We start from the raw sequence: 16,583 nt of genomic DNA on the forward strand, positions 1-16,583 counted from the left end.
AAAAAAACAAGTCACAAAAAGACAGTTCTTAAAACAACATCCCTGCAGTATCGCTGTAGTGAGTCTGCGTTCGAGTCATAAAACGTCAACGCTTTAAGTCAGTGTGACCAGCCCATAAGATGGCTAACTCGAGCTCTTTCTGTCATTCGACGGACTCTTCCAGAGCGCGACATTCCCAGATTCAGCGGGTCTGTCGTTGGCCCCTCCTCTTCGGAGTCATCGTTGTACAGAACAGTCCGTCGACCTTGATTACGAGTATTAACACGCCCTGACTTTGCAGTTCTTTGATTTGACCTCTGACTTCCAGTGTTTGTTGTTGGAATGACCTCCTCGACCTCCTCGTCCTCCTCTTCCTCAGGCTCCTCTTCTTCCTCCTCTTCCTCAGGCTCCTCCTCTTCCTCCTCAGGCTCCTCCTCTTCCTCCTCAGGCTCCTCCTCTTCCTCCTCAGGCTCCTCTGCTTGTACATCCACTGTCCGTGCTCGTTTCATAGGTTCTGTTGTTTGTTCCTCTCCTTTCCTCTTTCGTTTTGTGTTGTCAAAAGAGACGACTGCCGCTTTGCCCTTCTGTTTGTGTTGAGGGCCTTTGCTGTAGTCGTGATCACCGCCATCTGCAAAGCCAGCAATTTCAGCCCTGCTGTCCTCGCTCTCGGACGAAGACGATGATGTGGAGGAAGACAAGGATGACGAGGATGATGATGAACTGGAACTCTCTGATTCAGAGACCTCTCCCGCTTCTGTTACTGCCGCTTGTCTGTGTGACCTTCGACCCCCATTTGGCAGTAGGCCTTTGGCATCTGTAGATGCACAGAGGACACAATGTTAAGGTTAACTCAAGGGCAAAACCACAGACTGTAGGCAATATGTGTTTGTATGTGCATATACCTAAGGATTTTCTAGGTGAAGCTCGGCTGCGTGTAACTCTGTTGGCCCGTAGTTGCACTGATGAAGAGGATGAGGTAGAGGAGGAAGAGGATGAAGAGGAATGCTGATCATCTTCATCAATTGCACCAGTAAGATCTGATGAAGAGAAATAAACAATCTCTCATACTCAAAACAAACATAACAGGAAACGCAAAAATTTACACTGAAAAATACACACCTTGAGAGGTTTTCCGTGAGCGAGCCTTTGAAGGCGTTTGGGAGGTTTTCTTCTCCGATTTTTGTTTCCCTTTGGGGCTGCAGACACACAAACACACACGCACACTTTTAGAACAGGTACACAGAAAGGAAGCAATTGCTGTTGTTTGCACTTTGTCTGTAAACAAATATTTGCATCGCTGAGCTATAAAACAACAAAAGTATCCAGAACAAAGGTTTTTTAAAGACAAAGATTTGCCACCAGCCATACGATTTCATTTAACAGTCACTTACTGTTTACTTAGTAAATCCTCAGTATCATTTGACCCCGTTATCATCTGGTGGAGTGAATGAGTGAGTGAGAGTGTGTGCGATCAGTATAATGGTTTGAGAGTGTGTGTGTGCTACCTGTTGGGAAATGAGCTCTGTAACCTCTTGCTGTAACTGAGTCTCTGTTGACTCCTGCGCTGATTCTGGACAGCAGATTTATAATCTGAGATTATGTTAATGATCTGATGCTCAAAGAATGCAGACAGACTCAGAGTCATACTGTAGATCTAAACAATGACAACAAAAACAGACATCAGATTCAAACTATAGCTCAACTGTATATGTAACACAACACACAAAATAAAATAATTCAGTAAGAGGAAGACTGCAAATCCATATCAAGAGGACATGATATTTATATTTAACTCGATTTTTACATTTTCTGAAGAATGTAAATGTAACAACTTTTCCAAAGGTGCTTTCCCAGACACAATCTGGAAACACATTTAATACATATGCATAGGGCGTCATGATTATGAAATTATCGATTATGACGATGAATTGTCAAATAAATAATTGCAAATATGACGATTAATTGTCTCTTTTAGGGCTTTCATGATTAATTGTCATATAAATTGTCATATTTCTTAAGGTGCATGTGTGCTTCATACACCTTAGAAATCATATGTACACTGGTGGCCAAAAGTTTGGAATAATGTAAAGATTTTGAGGTTTCGGAAGGAAATTGGTACTTTAATTCACCAAAGTGGCATTCAACTGATCACAAAGTATAGTCAAAGTATTTTACTGATGTAAAAAACAGCACCATCACTATTTGAAAAAAGTAATTTTTGATCAAATCTAGACAGGCCCCATTTCCAGCAGCTATCACTCCAACATATTATCCTTTTGTTATTAACAATTTTTATTGATTCCATGTAGCAAATCTAATAGACACAACAGAAAATGCAGAATCAAACCACATGAAATCATAACTTGCCCCCTGAACATTAATCCCTCCACCCCCCACCCGACACAAACAAGCACCTCAGTGGTCAAAAGCCAACTGACAAAGACACACAAATAGACAATAAAACAGCAGAAAATACTTAGAAACATACAAAAAAAGAACGTAAAAAGCATACTTTCAAAAACAAAAGGTTACAACACACATCCAAAGCCACTAGTCTCTCTCCGCTAACCCTCCCTGAGAGCCTTCCAAAAAATGCTAAATAGCTGCCCCATTTCCTGTTGTACATATCCCAGTTGCCAAGCCTTCTACATGCCATCTCCTCAAAAGCAGAAATCACCACTCCCTATCTGCTGCTTTAGGGGGGTGCTCTCTCAGGTGGAAGTGACCAATGAGCCAAACGTCTGAGACCGAACGCATAATAATAAAACAAAATCTTGGGTAGGCCTAGCCCACCTTTGTCAATCGGCCTACGCAATTTACTGAAATGTAATCTGGGGCGTTTACCATTCCAAATGAAGGACTTAGCTATGCTATCAAATTGCTTGAAATAAGAGAGGGGGGCATCTACAGGGAGAGACCGAAGCAGGTAGTTGAATTTTGGAATACAATTCATTTTAATAACATTAACCTTCCCAATCATCGATAAATGTAATGAAGCCCACCTGCCCACATCGCTCAAAAACCTTTTTATTAAAGGGTCAAAATTAACTCTGACTAAATCAGACAAATTTGCTGGGAATAAAATCCCCAAATACTTAATGCCCTGTTGAGGCCGCTGGAAAGCCGTTTCTGGGCAGTACGCTGTCAGTGCCAAAGCTTCGGATTTAGACCAATTGAATTTGTATCCTGAGAACTTGGAAAAGGAATTAATAATTCTGTGGAGGGCAGGCATAGATCTAGTGGGGTCGGAGACGAATAATAAAATATCATCTGCGTAAAGCAGAAGCTTATGCGCCACACCTCCCGCTGTCACCCCTGGAAAATCATCCTCCTTTCTTATCGCAGCTGCTAATGGTTCCAGGGCAAGACAGAACAATAATGGGGAAAGAGGGCAACCCTGTCGAGTGCCCCTATTCAGAGTAAAATAATCTGAAATTAATCCATTTGTTTGTACCACTGCTACAGGGTGTTTATAAAGTAACTTAATCCAACCAATAAATGTACTCCCGAACCCATACATTTCCAAAATCTTAAAAAGATAATACCATTCTACCATATCAAACGCCTTTTTGGCGTCAAGTGAGATGGCAGCGACCGGAGATTGTTCATTCGCCACTGACCACAAGATATTGATGAGACACCTGATGTTGTCAGAAGAGCTGCGGCCCCGAATAAACCCCACCTGATCTATATGTATAAGAGATGTCATAACTTTACTTAATTGGTTAGCCAAAATTTTTGACAATATTTTAACATCTAGTTGGATCAGGGAAATTGGACGGTAACTTTTACACTCGCTTGGATCTATGTCCTTTTAAGAATCAGACTGATCTGGGCTTGTGTCATGGTTGGGGGAAGCTTTCCATTCTTTAATGATTCAGTATAAACTTCTAACAAATGTGGAGCCAGTTCTGTAGCATAGGATCTAAAAAGTTCTGCGGCAAAACCATCTGGCCCCGGAGCCTTGCCAGTAGATAGGGACTTAATTACCTCGTCAAGCTCCTCCAAGTTTATCTCAGAATCAAGAGAGTTTTTTTGCTCAATCGTCAGTTTAGGAAGATCTAATGGTTCCACAAATTTTCTAATATCTTCATCAGTAGACGAAGGCGTGGAACTATAAAGATCAATACAGAATTCTTTAAAGGCATTATTAATATCAATGGCTGAGGTAAATATTTCACCATCAGCAGATTTCACTGAGGAAATGGTTGAAAAAGACTCTCTCTGCTTTATATATCTAGCCAAAAGCTTCCCTGCTTTGTCACCCGACTCAAAGTATGACTGTCTTGCCCTGAATAACCAAAACTCCACTTTCCACGACAAAATAGTATTATATCTATATTTCAATCGGGTCAATTCTCTGAGACCATCAGCTGACATATGGCGCTTCAGCTCTGCCTCGGCACTTTTAATATTTCCTTCCAACTCCACAAGTTCTCGTGCTTTGGATTTTTTGATGAATGAGGCATACTGTATGATCCGACCCCTAAGAACTGCCTTAAGTGCCTCCCAAGCTATGCCCACAGAGGATACTGAGGACCAGTTGGTCTCCATATAAACACTGATTTCAGTCTTTAAGATTTGTTGGAAATCAGGATTTTGCAGAAGGGATTCATTAAAGTGCCAACTATACGATTTCTTTTTCTCTATATGTGGCATCACCTCTAAACTCACCAGGGCATGATCTGAGACTAAAATGTTTCCAATTGAGCAATCAACAACAGATGAAATGAGGGATTTGGATATAAAAAATAAATCTATTCTAGAATAAATCTTATGGACTGATGAAAAAAAATGTATAGTACCTACCGGATGGGTTCAAAAGTCTCCAAATATCCAAAAAACCAAGATTTTTACACATCCTGTGAAGCGTCAGTGTTGCTCTAGGGGGTTTACACACTTTTGCTTCACTATGACCAAGGAATGAATCCATCAAAAGATTAAAGTCTCCTCCCAATATTATATCATGAGGGGTGCCAGCAGCTTGCAACATCCCTTCAAGATCTATAAAAAAAGCCCTGATCATCAGCATTAGGTGCATAAATATTAGCCAAAATCAATAATTTCTCCTAAAACAATAATGACTCTTCCTAATTTATCTTTACTCAATTTGAGACATTTGAATTGTAGATGCTTACTTATCAGCGTAATGACTCCCCTGCCCTTACTTGAGCCAGCACTAAAGAAAACATGTCCACCCCATATCTTCCCAAATTTTCAGCTTCCTGTGGGTAAAGATGCATTTCTTGAAGAAACACTATATCATATTTCTTGCGCTTAAGAAGAGAAATAACCTTCCTTCTTTTTATGGGGTGCCCCAACCCATTCACATTCCACGTGGAGAGACACTCCACTCATATTAACATCTGATATTTTGACATATTAGAAAAAATAGATTGTGTGTCAAAAACTAAATTATAAAGACCACATTCCAACATTAGAGCAACAATCAAACCCCAAACTTGCCCCTGAACCAAACCAAATGTGCGCATGACAGCGCCATCTGGTCCATCCCTCAAAATTCAAACAGTCCATGTACACCTACGAAACTTTGCTGTCGGACTGCTCAAGTCCGGTGTTTCTATAAAAATTTTGTGAGACAGAATTACACAACAAAAGATAATCTATAAAACAAACTCCAGCCAATAGGCGGAATAAACACAAAGAATGTGTAGATTCATACACATAACTGTCCCGAAGGTGTGTTCCTCCACAAAACATACTCCAGCCGCTAGGTGGAACCAGCACAAGAAGAAAAAAAAAAAGTTTTCATTTTCCCCGGACAGTCAAATGAATGTTCAGTGAGCCAGCCCATTCGGCTGCTACATAAGTGCAACAAATGTCCTAATCACTCCAATGTCTTGCAAGAAATACTCCACAAAACAATTTCCATCCAATAGGAGGCATAAGCACAAAGAACATGCAGATTCATCCACAACACTGTCCCAAAGGAGTGCTACTACACAAAATAAACTCCAGCCATAGGCGGAACCAGCACAAAAAGAAACAAAAAAGGCACTCAGTTTCCTCGAACAGTCAAGTGAATGTTCAGTGAGTCGGTCCACTCGGCTGAAACGTGAGTACCACAAAATAACTTACTCCATTGACTTTATGAAGGGCATCAATTGCTGGGGACATGTGAATGTTTTACGGCCATCCTTAGCATCTATTCTCAATTTGGCCGGGAACATCAGTGGAAAAGCGACCTTCTGCTGCTGTAAGGGTTTCTTGCATTCCTTGAATTGATCACGTTTCTCTCGTCGAATTCTCGAAGTCTGGGAACAAGAAAATGCTGTAGTTCTTCCAAGAAAGCCTTCCTTTACTCCTCGCCTCGCGTAATGAGATCTTTATCGGATGATCTCAGAAATTTGGCCAGAATTGATTGGGGCCTGTCTCCCTCAGTGGATTGCCGAGCCAGATCCCTGAGCTTGCTCAATTTCCAGCTTATGGCCTGTTATTTCAAGCAGACTCGGAAAGAGCCAGTCCAGGAATTTCATCATATCCTGACCCTCTTCGGCCTCAGGAATTCCAACAATATGGACATTATTCCTCTGGCTACGGTTCTCCATGTCCTCCAACTTCTCCCAGACGTGCTCCAAATCCAGCTTGGTTGCTAGCGGATTAGCAGATAATTCCCTCTCCGATGACTCCAGATAATCTATCTGTTACTCGACATCCCCCACTCTTGTAACCACCTCAGTGAATTTCATCTCCATGGCAGTGATCGTTCGACGTATTACAGCAAGATCCTCCAAGTCAACAACGACCTTCGTCAGCATTGCCAACATGTTCAACATTCTCGCCGAATTTCCCCTATTTCTCCGACCAAATTGGTTCCCTGTCTCAGGGCCTAGGGGGCGTCAGCTTGAGCACGTGTCTTTTAATGACTCTGGAGCCCGAGGATTTTGAATTCTTTGACATACTGTCCTCCTAGAACAGTTATGGAACAGAGTGTATCGAATCTCATCAGTTTATGACATTAATAGTGTTAAAAGTGTGCAGAGCTCGACGTTCACACGTCCGAACCTCGCATGGCGTCATGTCTCTTCCCAACACCTCATCCTTGAGTAATCATGCTAAATTGCTCATTTGGTACTAGAAAATCACTTGCCATTATTTCAAACACAGTTGAATTTGGTCCGTTAAGAAGCTTAACATTGTCTTTGTGTTTTTTGTTTTTTTTGGGGGGGGGATTTTTCCCCTTTTTCCCAATTTGGAATGCCCAATTCCTAATGCGCTCTAAGTCCTCGGGGTCGCATAGTGATTCGCCTCAGTCCAGGTGGCGGAGGACGAATCCCAGTTGCCTCCGCATCTGAGACAGTCAACCCGCGCAGCTTATCACGTGGCTTGTTGAGCGCATTGCCACGGAGACATAGCGCGTGTGGACCACGCTCAATTCACCATGCGCCCCACCGAGAACAAACCACATTATAGCGACCACGAGGAGGTTACCCCATGTGACTCTACCCTCCCTCGCAACCGGGCCTATTTGGTTGCTTACGAGACCTGGCTGGAGTCACTCAGCACGCCCTGGGATTCAAACTAGCGAACTCCAGGGGTGGTAGCCAGCGTATTTTACCACTGAGCTACCCAGGCCCTTTGTGTCAATATTAGGTAAAAAATTGCAAAACAAAAGAAACAGTCAATCATTGTTTTAAGGAATGAAGGCTGTACAATGTTTGAAACTGCCAAAAAAAACTGAAGATTTCATACAAAAGGTGTACACTACAGTCTTCCAAGACAAAGGACAACTGGCTCTAACAAGGACAGAAAGAGATGTGGAAGGCCAGATGTACAACTAAACAAGAGGATAAGTACATCAGAGTCTCTAGTTTGAGAAATAGATGCCTCACATGCAGGGGTGAAAAGAGTACTGAAAAATAATTCTCAAGTAAAAGTACTGTTACTTCTTAAAAAATGTAGTTTGAGTAGAGTAAAAGTACCTGTTCTAAAAACTACTCAAGTAAGAGTAAAAGAGTAGATAATTTAAAAGTACTCATGAGTAGTGAGTATTGAGTACTGAGTTGCGAAATCTATGCACCTTTATAATAAAAACTCTATGCTGCAATTTAAAAATGAGGCACACATACCATAATTTACATTCCCTTTTATGGCTGTTTGCCAGAAATTATAGGTATTTTATAGGTGTTTGTGATTGACAACTTTTAAAATACATAACTTATCTATGATACTGCAAACACTACATGAATCTGATCAAAAAATAAATAAAAGGGCGACATGATTACAGAAATGAAAAGTTGAAAAAGTTATTTTCAATATCATAATGTATGAAACAATTACATTAAAATCAGTTTATGTGTAGGGTCTAAATTTCCCTTAATGCCGACTGAGAGAGTTATTGTTGCGCATAAAACATGTTCAAAACAATGCAAGGAATGCAAAAAAACAACAAAAAAACAAAAAAAAGCAGGGTCACTTGGCGCGTCATGTACCACACAATAGAGGTGGTAGAGCAGTTGTTTGGTACAGGGGCCACATCGGGCTTTAAAGGAATAATTCACACAAAAATTAAAATTCTCTCATCATTTAGTCACGATTATGCCATCTCAGATGTGTATGACTTTCTTTCTTCAGCAGAAAACAAATTAAGATTTTTAGAAGAATTTCTCAGCTCTTTTGGTGAATGTCACATAAGTCACCATAAAAGTAGCCTAATCCATGTGACTCCAGTGGTTAAATCCATGTCTTCAGAAGAGATATGACAGGTTGGGTGAGAAACAGATCAATATTTAAGTAATTTTTTACTATAAATTCTCCTCCCTGCTCAGTCAATCTCCACTTTAACTTTCACTTTCTTCTTTTGTTTTTGGTGATTCACATTCTTCATGCATATCACCATTTACTGGGCAGGGTGAAGAATTTCTAGCAAAAATCTGTTTCTCATCCACACCTATCATATCACTTCTGAAGTCATGGATGTCATTTGGATTACTTTTGTGCTGCCTTTATGTGCTTTTTGGAGCATCAAAATTTTGGCATCCATTCACTTGTATTGTATGGACCTACAGAGCTCAAATATTCTTCTAAAAACCTTAATTTGTGTTCTGCTGAAGAAAGAAAGTCAAACACATCTGGGATGGCATGAGGGTAAGTAAATGATGAGAGAATTTTCATTTTTGAGTGAACTATTTCTTTAAGTAGCACATGGGGGGCCACATTGTCCTCCTTTTGAGATACAATGTTCCACATTGATTTAGTTCTTTTATCTTTTAAGCCCAGAAATTTGTGTTCTCATTCTAATGCATGATGCACAATTTTCTGAAGTTTGTGACTGGTGGAATGTTCTGTCTGAGGTATTGCTCTACAAAGGTTGATACTTTTCTATCAGGTATTAGAAAAAACATGATAAAGGCTAAGCATAATTATAAAATATTTTATCATCTCTACTTTCCTGTTAATTTATTATACAAATTAACACACTCACTACATCAGGGGTCGGTATTATTAAAAAAAACTAACAATATTATTAAAAGATATTGTTTTTAAAAATGTCACTGTTTTATTCTATTACATTAATACTTTTAAAGCTACTCAAGTCATTCAGACAAAAGTAGTGAGTGGTTTTCTCGTTTCCTTGTTATTGCTGTTTGATTAATAGCCTTTATATGACATAGCCTACTAGACAGTGCTCAATTCGGATACACGTACACTTCAAGTCTGACATTTTGATACAAAATCTCTTTTTGTCCCAATGTTTACGTTCACTTTAGACCAAACCGACCGCGTTTACATTAATGCCTCACCAAGATGGGCATTGGCGGAATTATAAAGTGTATTTGATCGTTTAGGCACGTAACCGCATTACAGCATAAACATTAGCCGCCTGTTAATCAAACAGCACGTAGCTACAGATGTCAGGTAATAAAGTCAATCTTTAATATTTTATCTAGATCAACCAACCAGTGTTTGTCTTGCTATCGCGATTGATGTAATGAACACCCCTGGTCTAGATGAAGAACATAATCTAAGTGTAGAAAATTACTCAATTTTATCATCGATATCGAGGACATCTCTCTTTTTGTTTTTCAGATAAACATCAAGATTGTTTTATCGCCCAGCCCTATTGATAACATTGCCTTAATCTCTCACATCAACCCAATTATCTCAGTGATAGATAGCTAAATTACAGGCTACGTTATAGACACACAGAACCTAGTTAGCAGAAATATGAAATTTACCTTGATATGTTTCTTCAAATTAGAGGCAGGATTAATGCTGATATTTGGCTTGAGCAAGTTAAATTTACATGACACAGTCAGGCAATTGGCCTTTTTCACTGAAAAATGCCCTTCCAGGTGCGGCCGAGATGTTCGGGTGTTGAAATGTGTTTGAGGCATTCTCCGCATCCATAACAGTTGTCGACGGATCTGCAGCTGCCGTTCAAGTTTTTTACGTGTAATTTTATTTGACGAGAGTCACAAGACTCTCCCTTGCCAATCATGTTGATGGTTAAAAATAAAATCAGGACAGGGAAGTAGCGAAAACAGAGGGTGGGAAAATAGCGCATTAAAAGTACAGTGACAGCACTTAAAATGTACTCAAGTAAAAGTATAAAAATTTTAAACTACTTAAAGTACAATTCCTGTGAAAAACTACTTACAGTAACGTGAGTATTTGTAATTCGTTACTTTACACCCCTGCTCACATGTGCTGACAGCTTCATTGAATTCTACCCGCTCAACATCAGTTTCAAGTACAACAGTAAAGAGAAGACTTAGGGGTGCAGGCCTTATGGAAAGAATTGTAAAGAAAAAGCCACTTTTGAAACAGAAAAACAAAAAAAAAAGGTTAGAGTGGGCAAAGAAACAGACAGTGGACAACAGATATATTTGTAAAAGAGTGTTATGGATCTTAACCCCATTGAGCTTTTGTGGGATCAGCTAGACTGTAAGGTGAGTGAGAAGTGCCCGACAAGACAGACACATCTATGGCAAGTGCTACAGGAAGTGTAGGGTGAAATGTCACCTGAGTATCTGGACAAATTGACAGCTAGAATGGCAAGGATCTGCAAAGATGTCATTGCTGCATGTGGAGGATTTTTTTGATGAGAACTCTTTGAAGTAGTTTAAGAAGTTCTGATTTTTTTTTTTTTTCAAATTGAAATAGTAATTTTTCACGTTATTAATGTCCTGACTATACATTGTGATCAGTTGAATGCCACTTTGGTGAATAAAAGTACCAATTTCTTTCCATAAGAGCAAAATCTGTACATTATTCCAAACATTTTTGCCACCAGTGTACATATTTAACTTAAATATCAAAATAAAATAATACAATAGGTATATATGATTTCCTTTTATGGCTTTATTAACTTATGAATGACATGAAAATTATATAATATAATTTAGAATTAAATATTATTTATATCTTTTGTTGCTTTGTTACTTTATGCTGATTGTTCAGCACTTAGGTAACTCTGTAGTTAGTGCTATTTATAAATAAAGACTAAGACTAAATACTTAAAATAGGTCTCTTTTTGGTCAACTTTAGTTTGGTCAATTTTACATTTATACTGTTGTTTTTGGAACTAATTTTATATATATAATTTATTTTTTTTATTTATAAAAAATAAATATTTTTAAATATATTTTTACTACATTATATTATTTCTTCACCTTCACACGTTATTTTAATGCTCTTTGATTAAACCCACGAGCCCATATTTCTCATGGAGCAAAACCACTGAGATTTCGTTTCATCATTTATCACGCCACAGAAAGAGAGTAAGCGTGCCTCTCCTCCTCTGTGTCACTGAGTGTCATTAACACTGCGTGTATAAACCGGCTATGACATTTGCCATTACACAATTGTTAAATTAAGTGAAACTTAAGCGCTTTGCGTTCACAATCAAAGTTTATATTTGTTCATTTATATTTTCGCGGGAGTTTGCCACGAGCCTCTACTGTCGGCGTGTGGACCAGAGCGCTTGAGAAGTGTTTCATGTGCTCTTCTGGACAGGAGCTGCTCTGGATAACCTCTGTGGTGCAGCTCAGTGATGCTCGGAGTTCAACTGGCAAGGCATGTTCATGGCATTTAAATATTCACTTAAAATTAGCTTATTTGGGCATTAAAATGTGTGGGAAATGCGATATCTAAAATAACCACAGTTAGATCAAATATCCGCGATCGGATTATTTAATAATCATGACAGGCCTACATATGTGTGTGCTAAGAAAATGATTACACCTTATTTAGTGCAATGGCTATTTGTAAAATGACTTGTAATTGTTCTGGGTAACCGCAGAGGGTGCTGATCTTACTCGAGACTTTTTGTTGGGCGTGTAAGCCCTGGAATTACTGAAGATAAGCCGCACATCTTTGGTAAACTCCATGGGATTCTCGTAGTTCCCACCCAGCAAAGTCTCAGAGACTGTTCCCAAATCCATCGGAGTGTCTATAATGTCCCGATAATCCTGAGATGGAGAGAAAGATATTAGATCTGAATAATTTCCAACATATGGATCCAAATAGAAAGTGACAGACACCATGAAGGGGAGAGAGAACAAGAATGATAGATCAGAACTGAGGCAAGGATTAGAAATGGTTCAAGGAATAAAAATATTTTTTTTGGCAGAATTTAACAGAATACGTAAACAAACCTTGAGTTTTCCGAATATTACAGATAGTTACCATGCACATGCCTAAAAAATACAACTTCTGCTCAGAATGAAACAAAATGAAAGACATTTAGTTTCTAATCCCTGGATAGGAGAGAGAAAGAAGAGAGAAAAAGAAGTGAGCTACCGGATATACGAAGAGGTCGACAGGTTGACGGAACGGCTCAGAGTCTGGGCTTGCCATCATTCTCCTTGCAAGCTCCTTGCATTTTCCGTGCCATGCATTAATATCCAGCAACACACCCCGCTTCTGTGGCACATTATTGGACCTCTGAAAATGGTGGGAAGGGTTAGAGAAACCAAACCAGCTACTGCAAGACAACAATAATAAGTAGATGCCTCTGTCTTAGTTCAGATTTGAACAGGGATATGGGTGCTTTGTTCCCAGAAAAATAAAGATCCTGTTAAAGGAATAGTTTACCCAAAAATGACTCACCCTAATGTCATTACAGACCCATATGACATTGGCTATGTTCACACCGCTGCTGAATGTGGCCCAAATCTGATTTTGTTTACTCACATGTGACAACTGAATGTCACATGTGTTAATTGGATGACAGTGTGAACAGCCACAAGTGCTTTGAATCTGACATTTTCAAGTCCGATCTGGGCCACTTTCGTATGTGGAAATAAATTGGATGTGTATTTGATTTTTTCGATGTGCCTTCAGTCTGAACAGCCAGGTTTTTTACATCAAACTAACACAACTTTTGTCACTTGTGCACTTGATTTATTGTGTAATACACCTGTTATGATTTAAAACTTAAAACATATCTTTTCTAGTTAATGCATTCAGTTCCATTTTAAGAAAATAAAATTATAGGCTTCAACAGTTGGGTTCAGCGATTCGTTTAAATTTCACATAGTAAAATATTCGCATGAAAAGATGCATAGGTAGATTTAGTTCTACTTCAACTTTAACCCTTTCATATGTATCACCACACATGTGACGGTTAATAACTGGGCCCCGCAGAGTAGCATCACACATATGTGTTTCTGCAACAGCCAGTTACGTTACAAGTTGCCCGATTCAAATCGGATTTTGTGCCGGCACAGGCTGCGCTGGTCAAGCATCTGTAATTTATATTCGCTCAAACAGTTACTCATACAGTCTTTTAAACCACAGAATATGTTTATTTTATATACATACATCCAACTCATCACCAAAGTACCACGATAAAAAGTTTACAGCTCTTATACGCAGTCAATACATCAAACGCAATCTTCCTCCGATGTATGCTGCCATTTGTTTACATTAGTAGCGGTTGTCATTCGTCAAACAAACAGCTACTCAAAGAGTCTTTTCAAGCACATAATATGTTTCTTTTATGTAACAAATAGCCTACCTGTCACCAAAGTACCATGATAACAGTTCACTGCTTGTATATGCACAGCCATCATATCTAAACGCGATCATCCCATGCACGCAGCTTCATCTGCTTAGGTGCAGATGCGGTTTTCATTCACACAAACAGCAACTCAAACAGTCTTTTCAGGCATATAATACGTTTGTTTTCTCAAACAGACAACCAAACTATCACAAAAGCACCATGATAACAGTTAAAACTCATATACTCACAGTGAAAACATGCGGATCGAGTGTGATTATCCGATGCACGCAGCCAAGTCTGTTTACATTAGCGCTCGTCACACACACACACTGTCTAAGAAATCAAACAGTGCATATAGGCAAACCGGACTGCTGATATTATTTGTTGATTTGTTTTTTTACAGCTATAAAAATGAAATAAAACAAATACAGTACAGCAGACATAACCCATTTGTTCACATTAACTATATTATACACAGTACTTTATTTAATTTTTCTATGACAAGAAATCAAAAATTAAATAACAAAAATAAAAAAAAATACTCCTCTACACTCTGCCCACCTCTACCGGCTGTGCAGTGTCACGTGCAAAAACAACTCACTCCAGGGTGCACTGCAGGGGAATCTAGACCCTACTCATGAAAAGGTTAAGTGACTTATTAGGGTTAAAAATAAAAAATAACTGCTGATAACAATTTTAATAAGTTAATTAATTATACATATTTAAATAATGAACATGTCTGGGTTTGTTATATGCATGCTTAGGGAGTGTTATACGCATGCGGGTAAGTTAACAAGCATTGGCTGTTCAGACCAGTGTCAGATATGTGCTACATTTAAATTGTGTGAAAAACCTTAGGAAAAAAAAATCTGATTTGAACAGGAAAATCAGATTTGGGCCACATTCAGCTGCGGTGTGAATGTAGCCTTTCTTTATTCCACGGAACACAAAAGGAGAACCTTTTCTGTCCGCATTCACCGGCTGAAAGTGAATGGTGTTGGATGCTAAGCTCCAAAACAGCAAAAGTAGTCCGGAAGTTTTAAGTGCTTTATTCCAAGTCTTCTGAAGCAGTACGATAGCTTCGTGTGAGGTAAGAAAAAATAAATTTAAGTACTTGTTTGCAGAAAACCTTTCCCTCCACCTCTGCTCTCAATATTTCAATAATACTTCTGCATATTCAAACATACCATGTTGTGTTAGGTTAAGAAAAACACATGCAGTTTGATGTTTATCATGTCAAACTTTACGCAATTCGTCTTCTTGTGGCATATTTAAATATGCCATATTTATACACTAATGAGATTGAAGAGCTATGGGGAAGGGAAAGATTTTCAATGAGTTTTTGTCTGTTCCTCACACTAAGCTAACATGTGGCTTCAAAAGACTTGAAAATTGCACACAAATCATACTTTTACGGTGCTATTCACTATATTTAAATGAAACAGAGCAGTGTAAAGATTCTGAATACATTTCCTTATGTGTTCCATGGAAAAAACGAAAGTTTGGAACAACATTGAGGGCGAGTAAATAATGACAGAATTATTATTATTATTTTGTTGTTGTTGTTAAAATAACCCTTTAAACAGGCAATCATGTTTGTTTCCATGAACTAAAAGACTTCTCTCTAAATGTTTTATGTGGCTGAATTATCTCACCCTCTGACCAGTGGAGGTCCCAGGAGTGTCTGAGTCCACATCCACCATCTCCTACAAATCAAACAGACACACTGAAGACTTCATCTGCTTAAAGACACACACTTCTAACATAATGCATAATTCACAAACACACTCCTGACACAACACACCAGAAAATGCATTTAACACCTCAGCTTACCTCTTCCTCTGCTGCACTGCTGAATTCTGTCTTCATCTTATTGTACAGATCCAAGATATCAGTACAGCTCTGATCCCTACAGAACACACACACATTCATTAAGAAAAGGGACATATGGACACTGAGCCACAGGTGAACTGGAGGGATCACAATGCAAACATAAGTAGTAAGTGTGCGAGGGAAAGTTTTCTCACCTAATGAAACGCAGTAGGATGTCGGTGACTGTTTTGGCTGCTGTGACGATGGGGCTCTGTGGCTCGTTAAAAGTTCGAGCGTTGTGTTCGATGTAACGGACCTCCCACATGAGTGCTGAGATCCGCCTACACACAAACAAAAACGTGAGAGAATTCCAACACTAATGCGAGAGTTTGTGAAAGAATTGTGTGTGTATGTGTTTGCATACAACTGCACAAAATGGTTACTAATGTTTGTGTACCTGTAGAAGCGGTGCACTAATCGTGTTCTGATAGTACCAAGGTCAGTGGGATAGGCCACAACTGTGCAGTATAGCGGATATGCTCTCAGATCTACAGGACAGGAGAACGCCTTTGCCACATCTGTAAACCAAACAAGTGTGTTATTAAGCAAAAGTTACAAGAGGCAGTGATATAATGTGAATAGTCACAGCTAAAGGGTGTTATTAGGTATGATGCACAATGGCTATAAATCATATAGCACACCCTGGAGTGCCTAATTGCTTTCATAAATCAACATAATTTAAATATTAACACAAATGTTCATTAACATATAATTTTATTAAGCAAATTCGTGTGTCATCCTTCCGATAAAGGATAGTCCCTGG

The 16,583-nt window shown here is 39.0% G+C and overlaps 1 protein-coding gene across 6 annotated transcripts in view; it reads right to left on the reverse strand.

The window, feature by feature from the left end:
• The window catches only part of LOC127434705 (bromodomain and WD repeat-containing protein 3-like), a 51,024-nt gene continuing 34,441 nt past the window's right edge, over positions 1–16,583 (reverse strand). For all 6 annotated transcript variants that reach the window (XM_051687613.1, XM_051687651.1, XM_051687643.1 and 3 more), the window contains 10 exons: positions 16,218–16,338; positions 15,976–16,101; positions 15,782–15,857; positions 15,604–15,654; positions 12,745–12,888; positions 12,261–12,413; positions 1,485–1,633; positions 1,099–1,175; positions 882–1,016; positions 1–793 (listed from right to left, as the gene is read on the reverse strand). In XM_051687613.1, the coding sequence (XP_051543573.1) occupies positions 99–793; positions 882–1,016; positions 1,099–1,175; positions 1,485–1,633; positions 12,261–12,413; positions 12,745–12,888; positions 15,604–15,654; positions 15,782–15,857; positions 15,976–16,101; positions 16,218–16,338 (1,727 nt within the window). In that variant the 3' untranslated portion in view covers positions 1–98. The remainder of the gene's footprint in view (positions 794–881; positions 1,017–1,098; positions 1,176–1,484; positions 1,634–12,260; positions 12,414–12,744; positions 12,889–15,603; positions 15,655–15,781; positions 15,858–15,975; positions 16,102–16,217; positions 16,339–16,583) is intronic.

Source organism: Myxocyprinus asiaticus, chromosome 4, assembly GCF_019703515.2.
Source record: "Myxocyprinus asiaticus isolate MX2 ecotype Aquarium Trade chromosome 4, UBuf_Myxa_2, whole genome shotgun sequence".
In the NCBI taxonomy this organism is placed as follows: Eukaryota; Metazoa; Chordata; class Actinopteri; order Cypriniformes; family Catostomidae; genus Myxocyprinus; species Myxocyprinus asiaticus.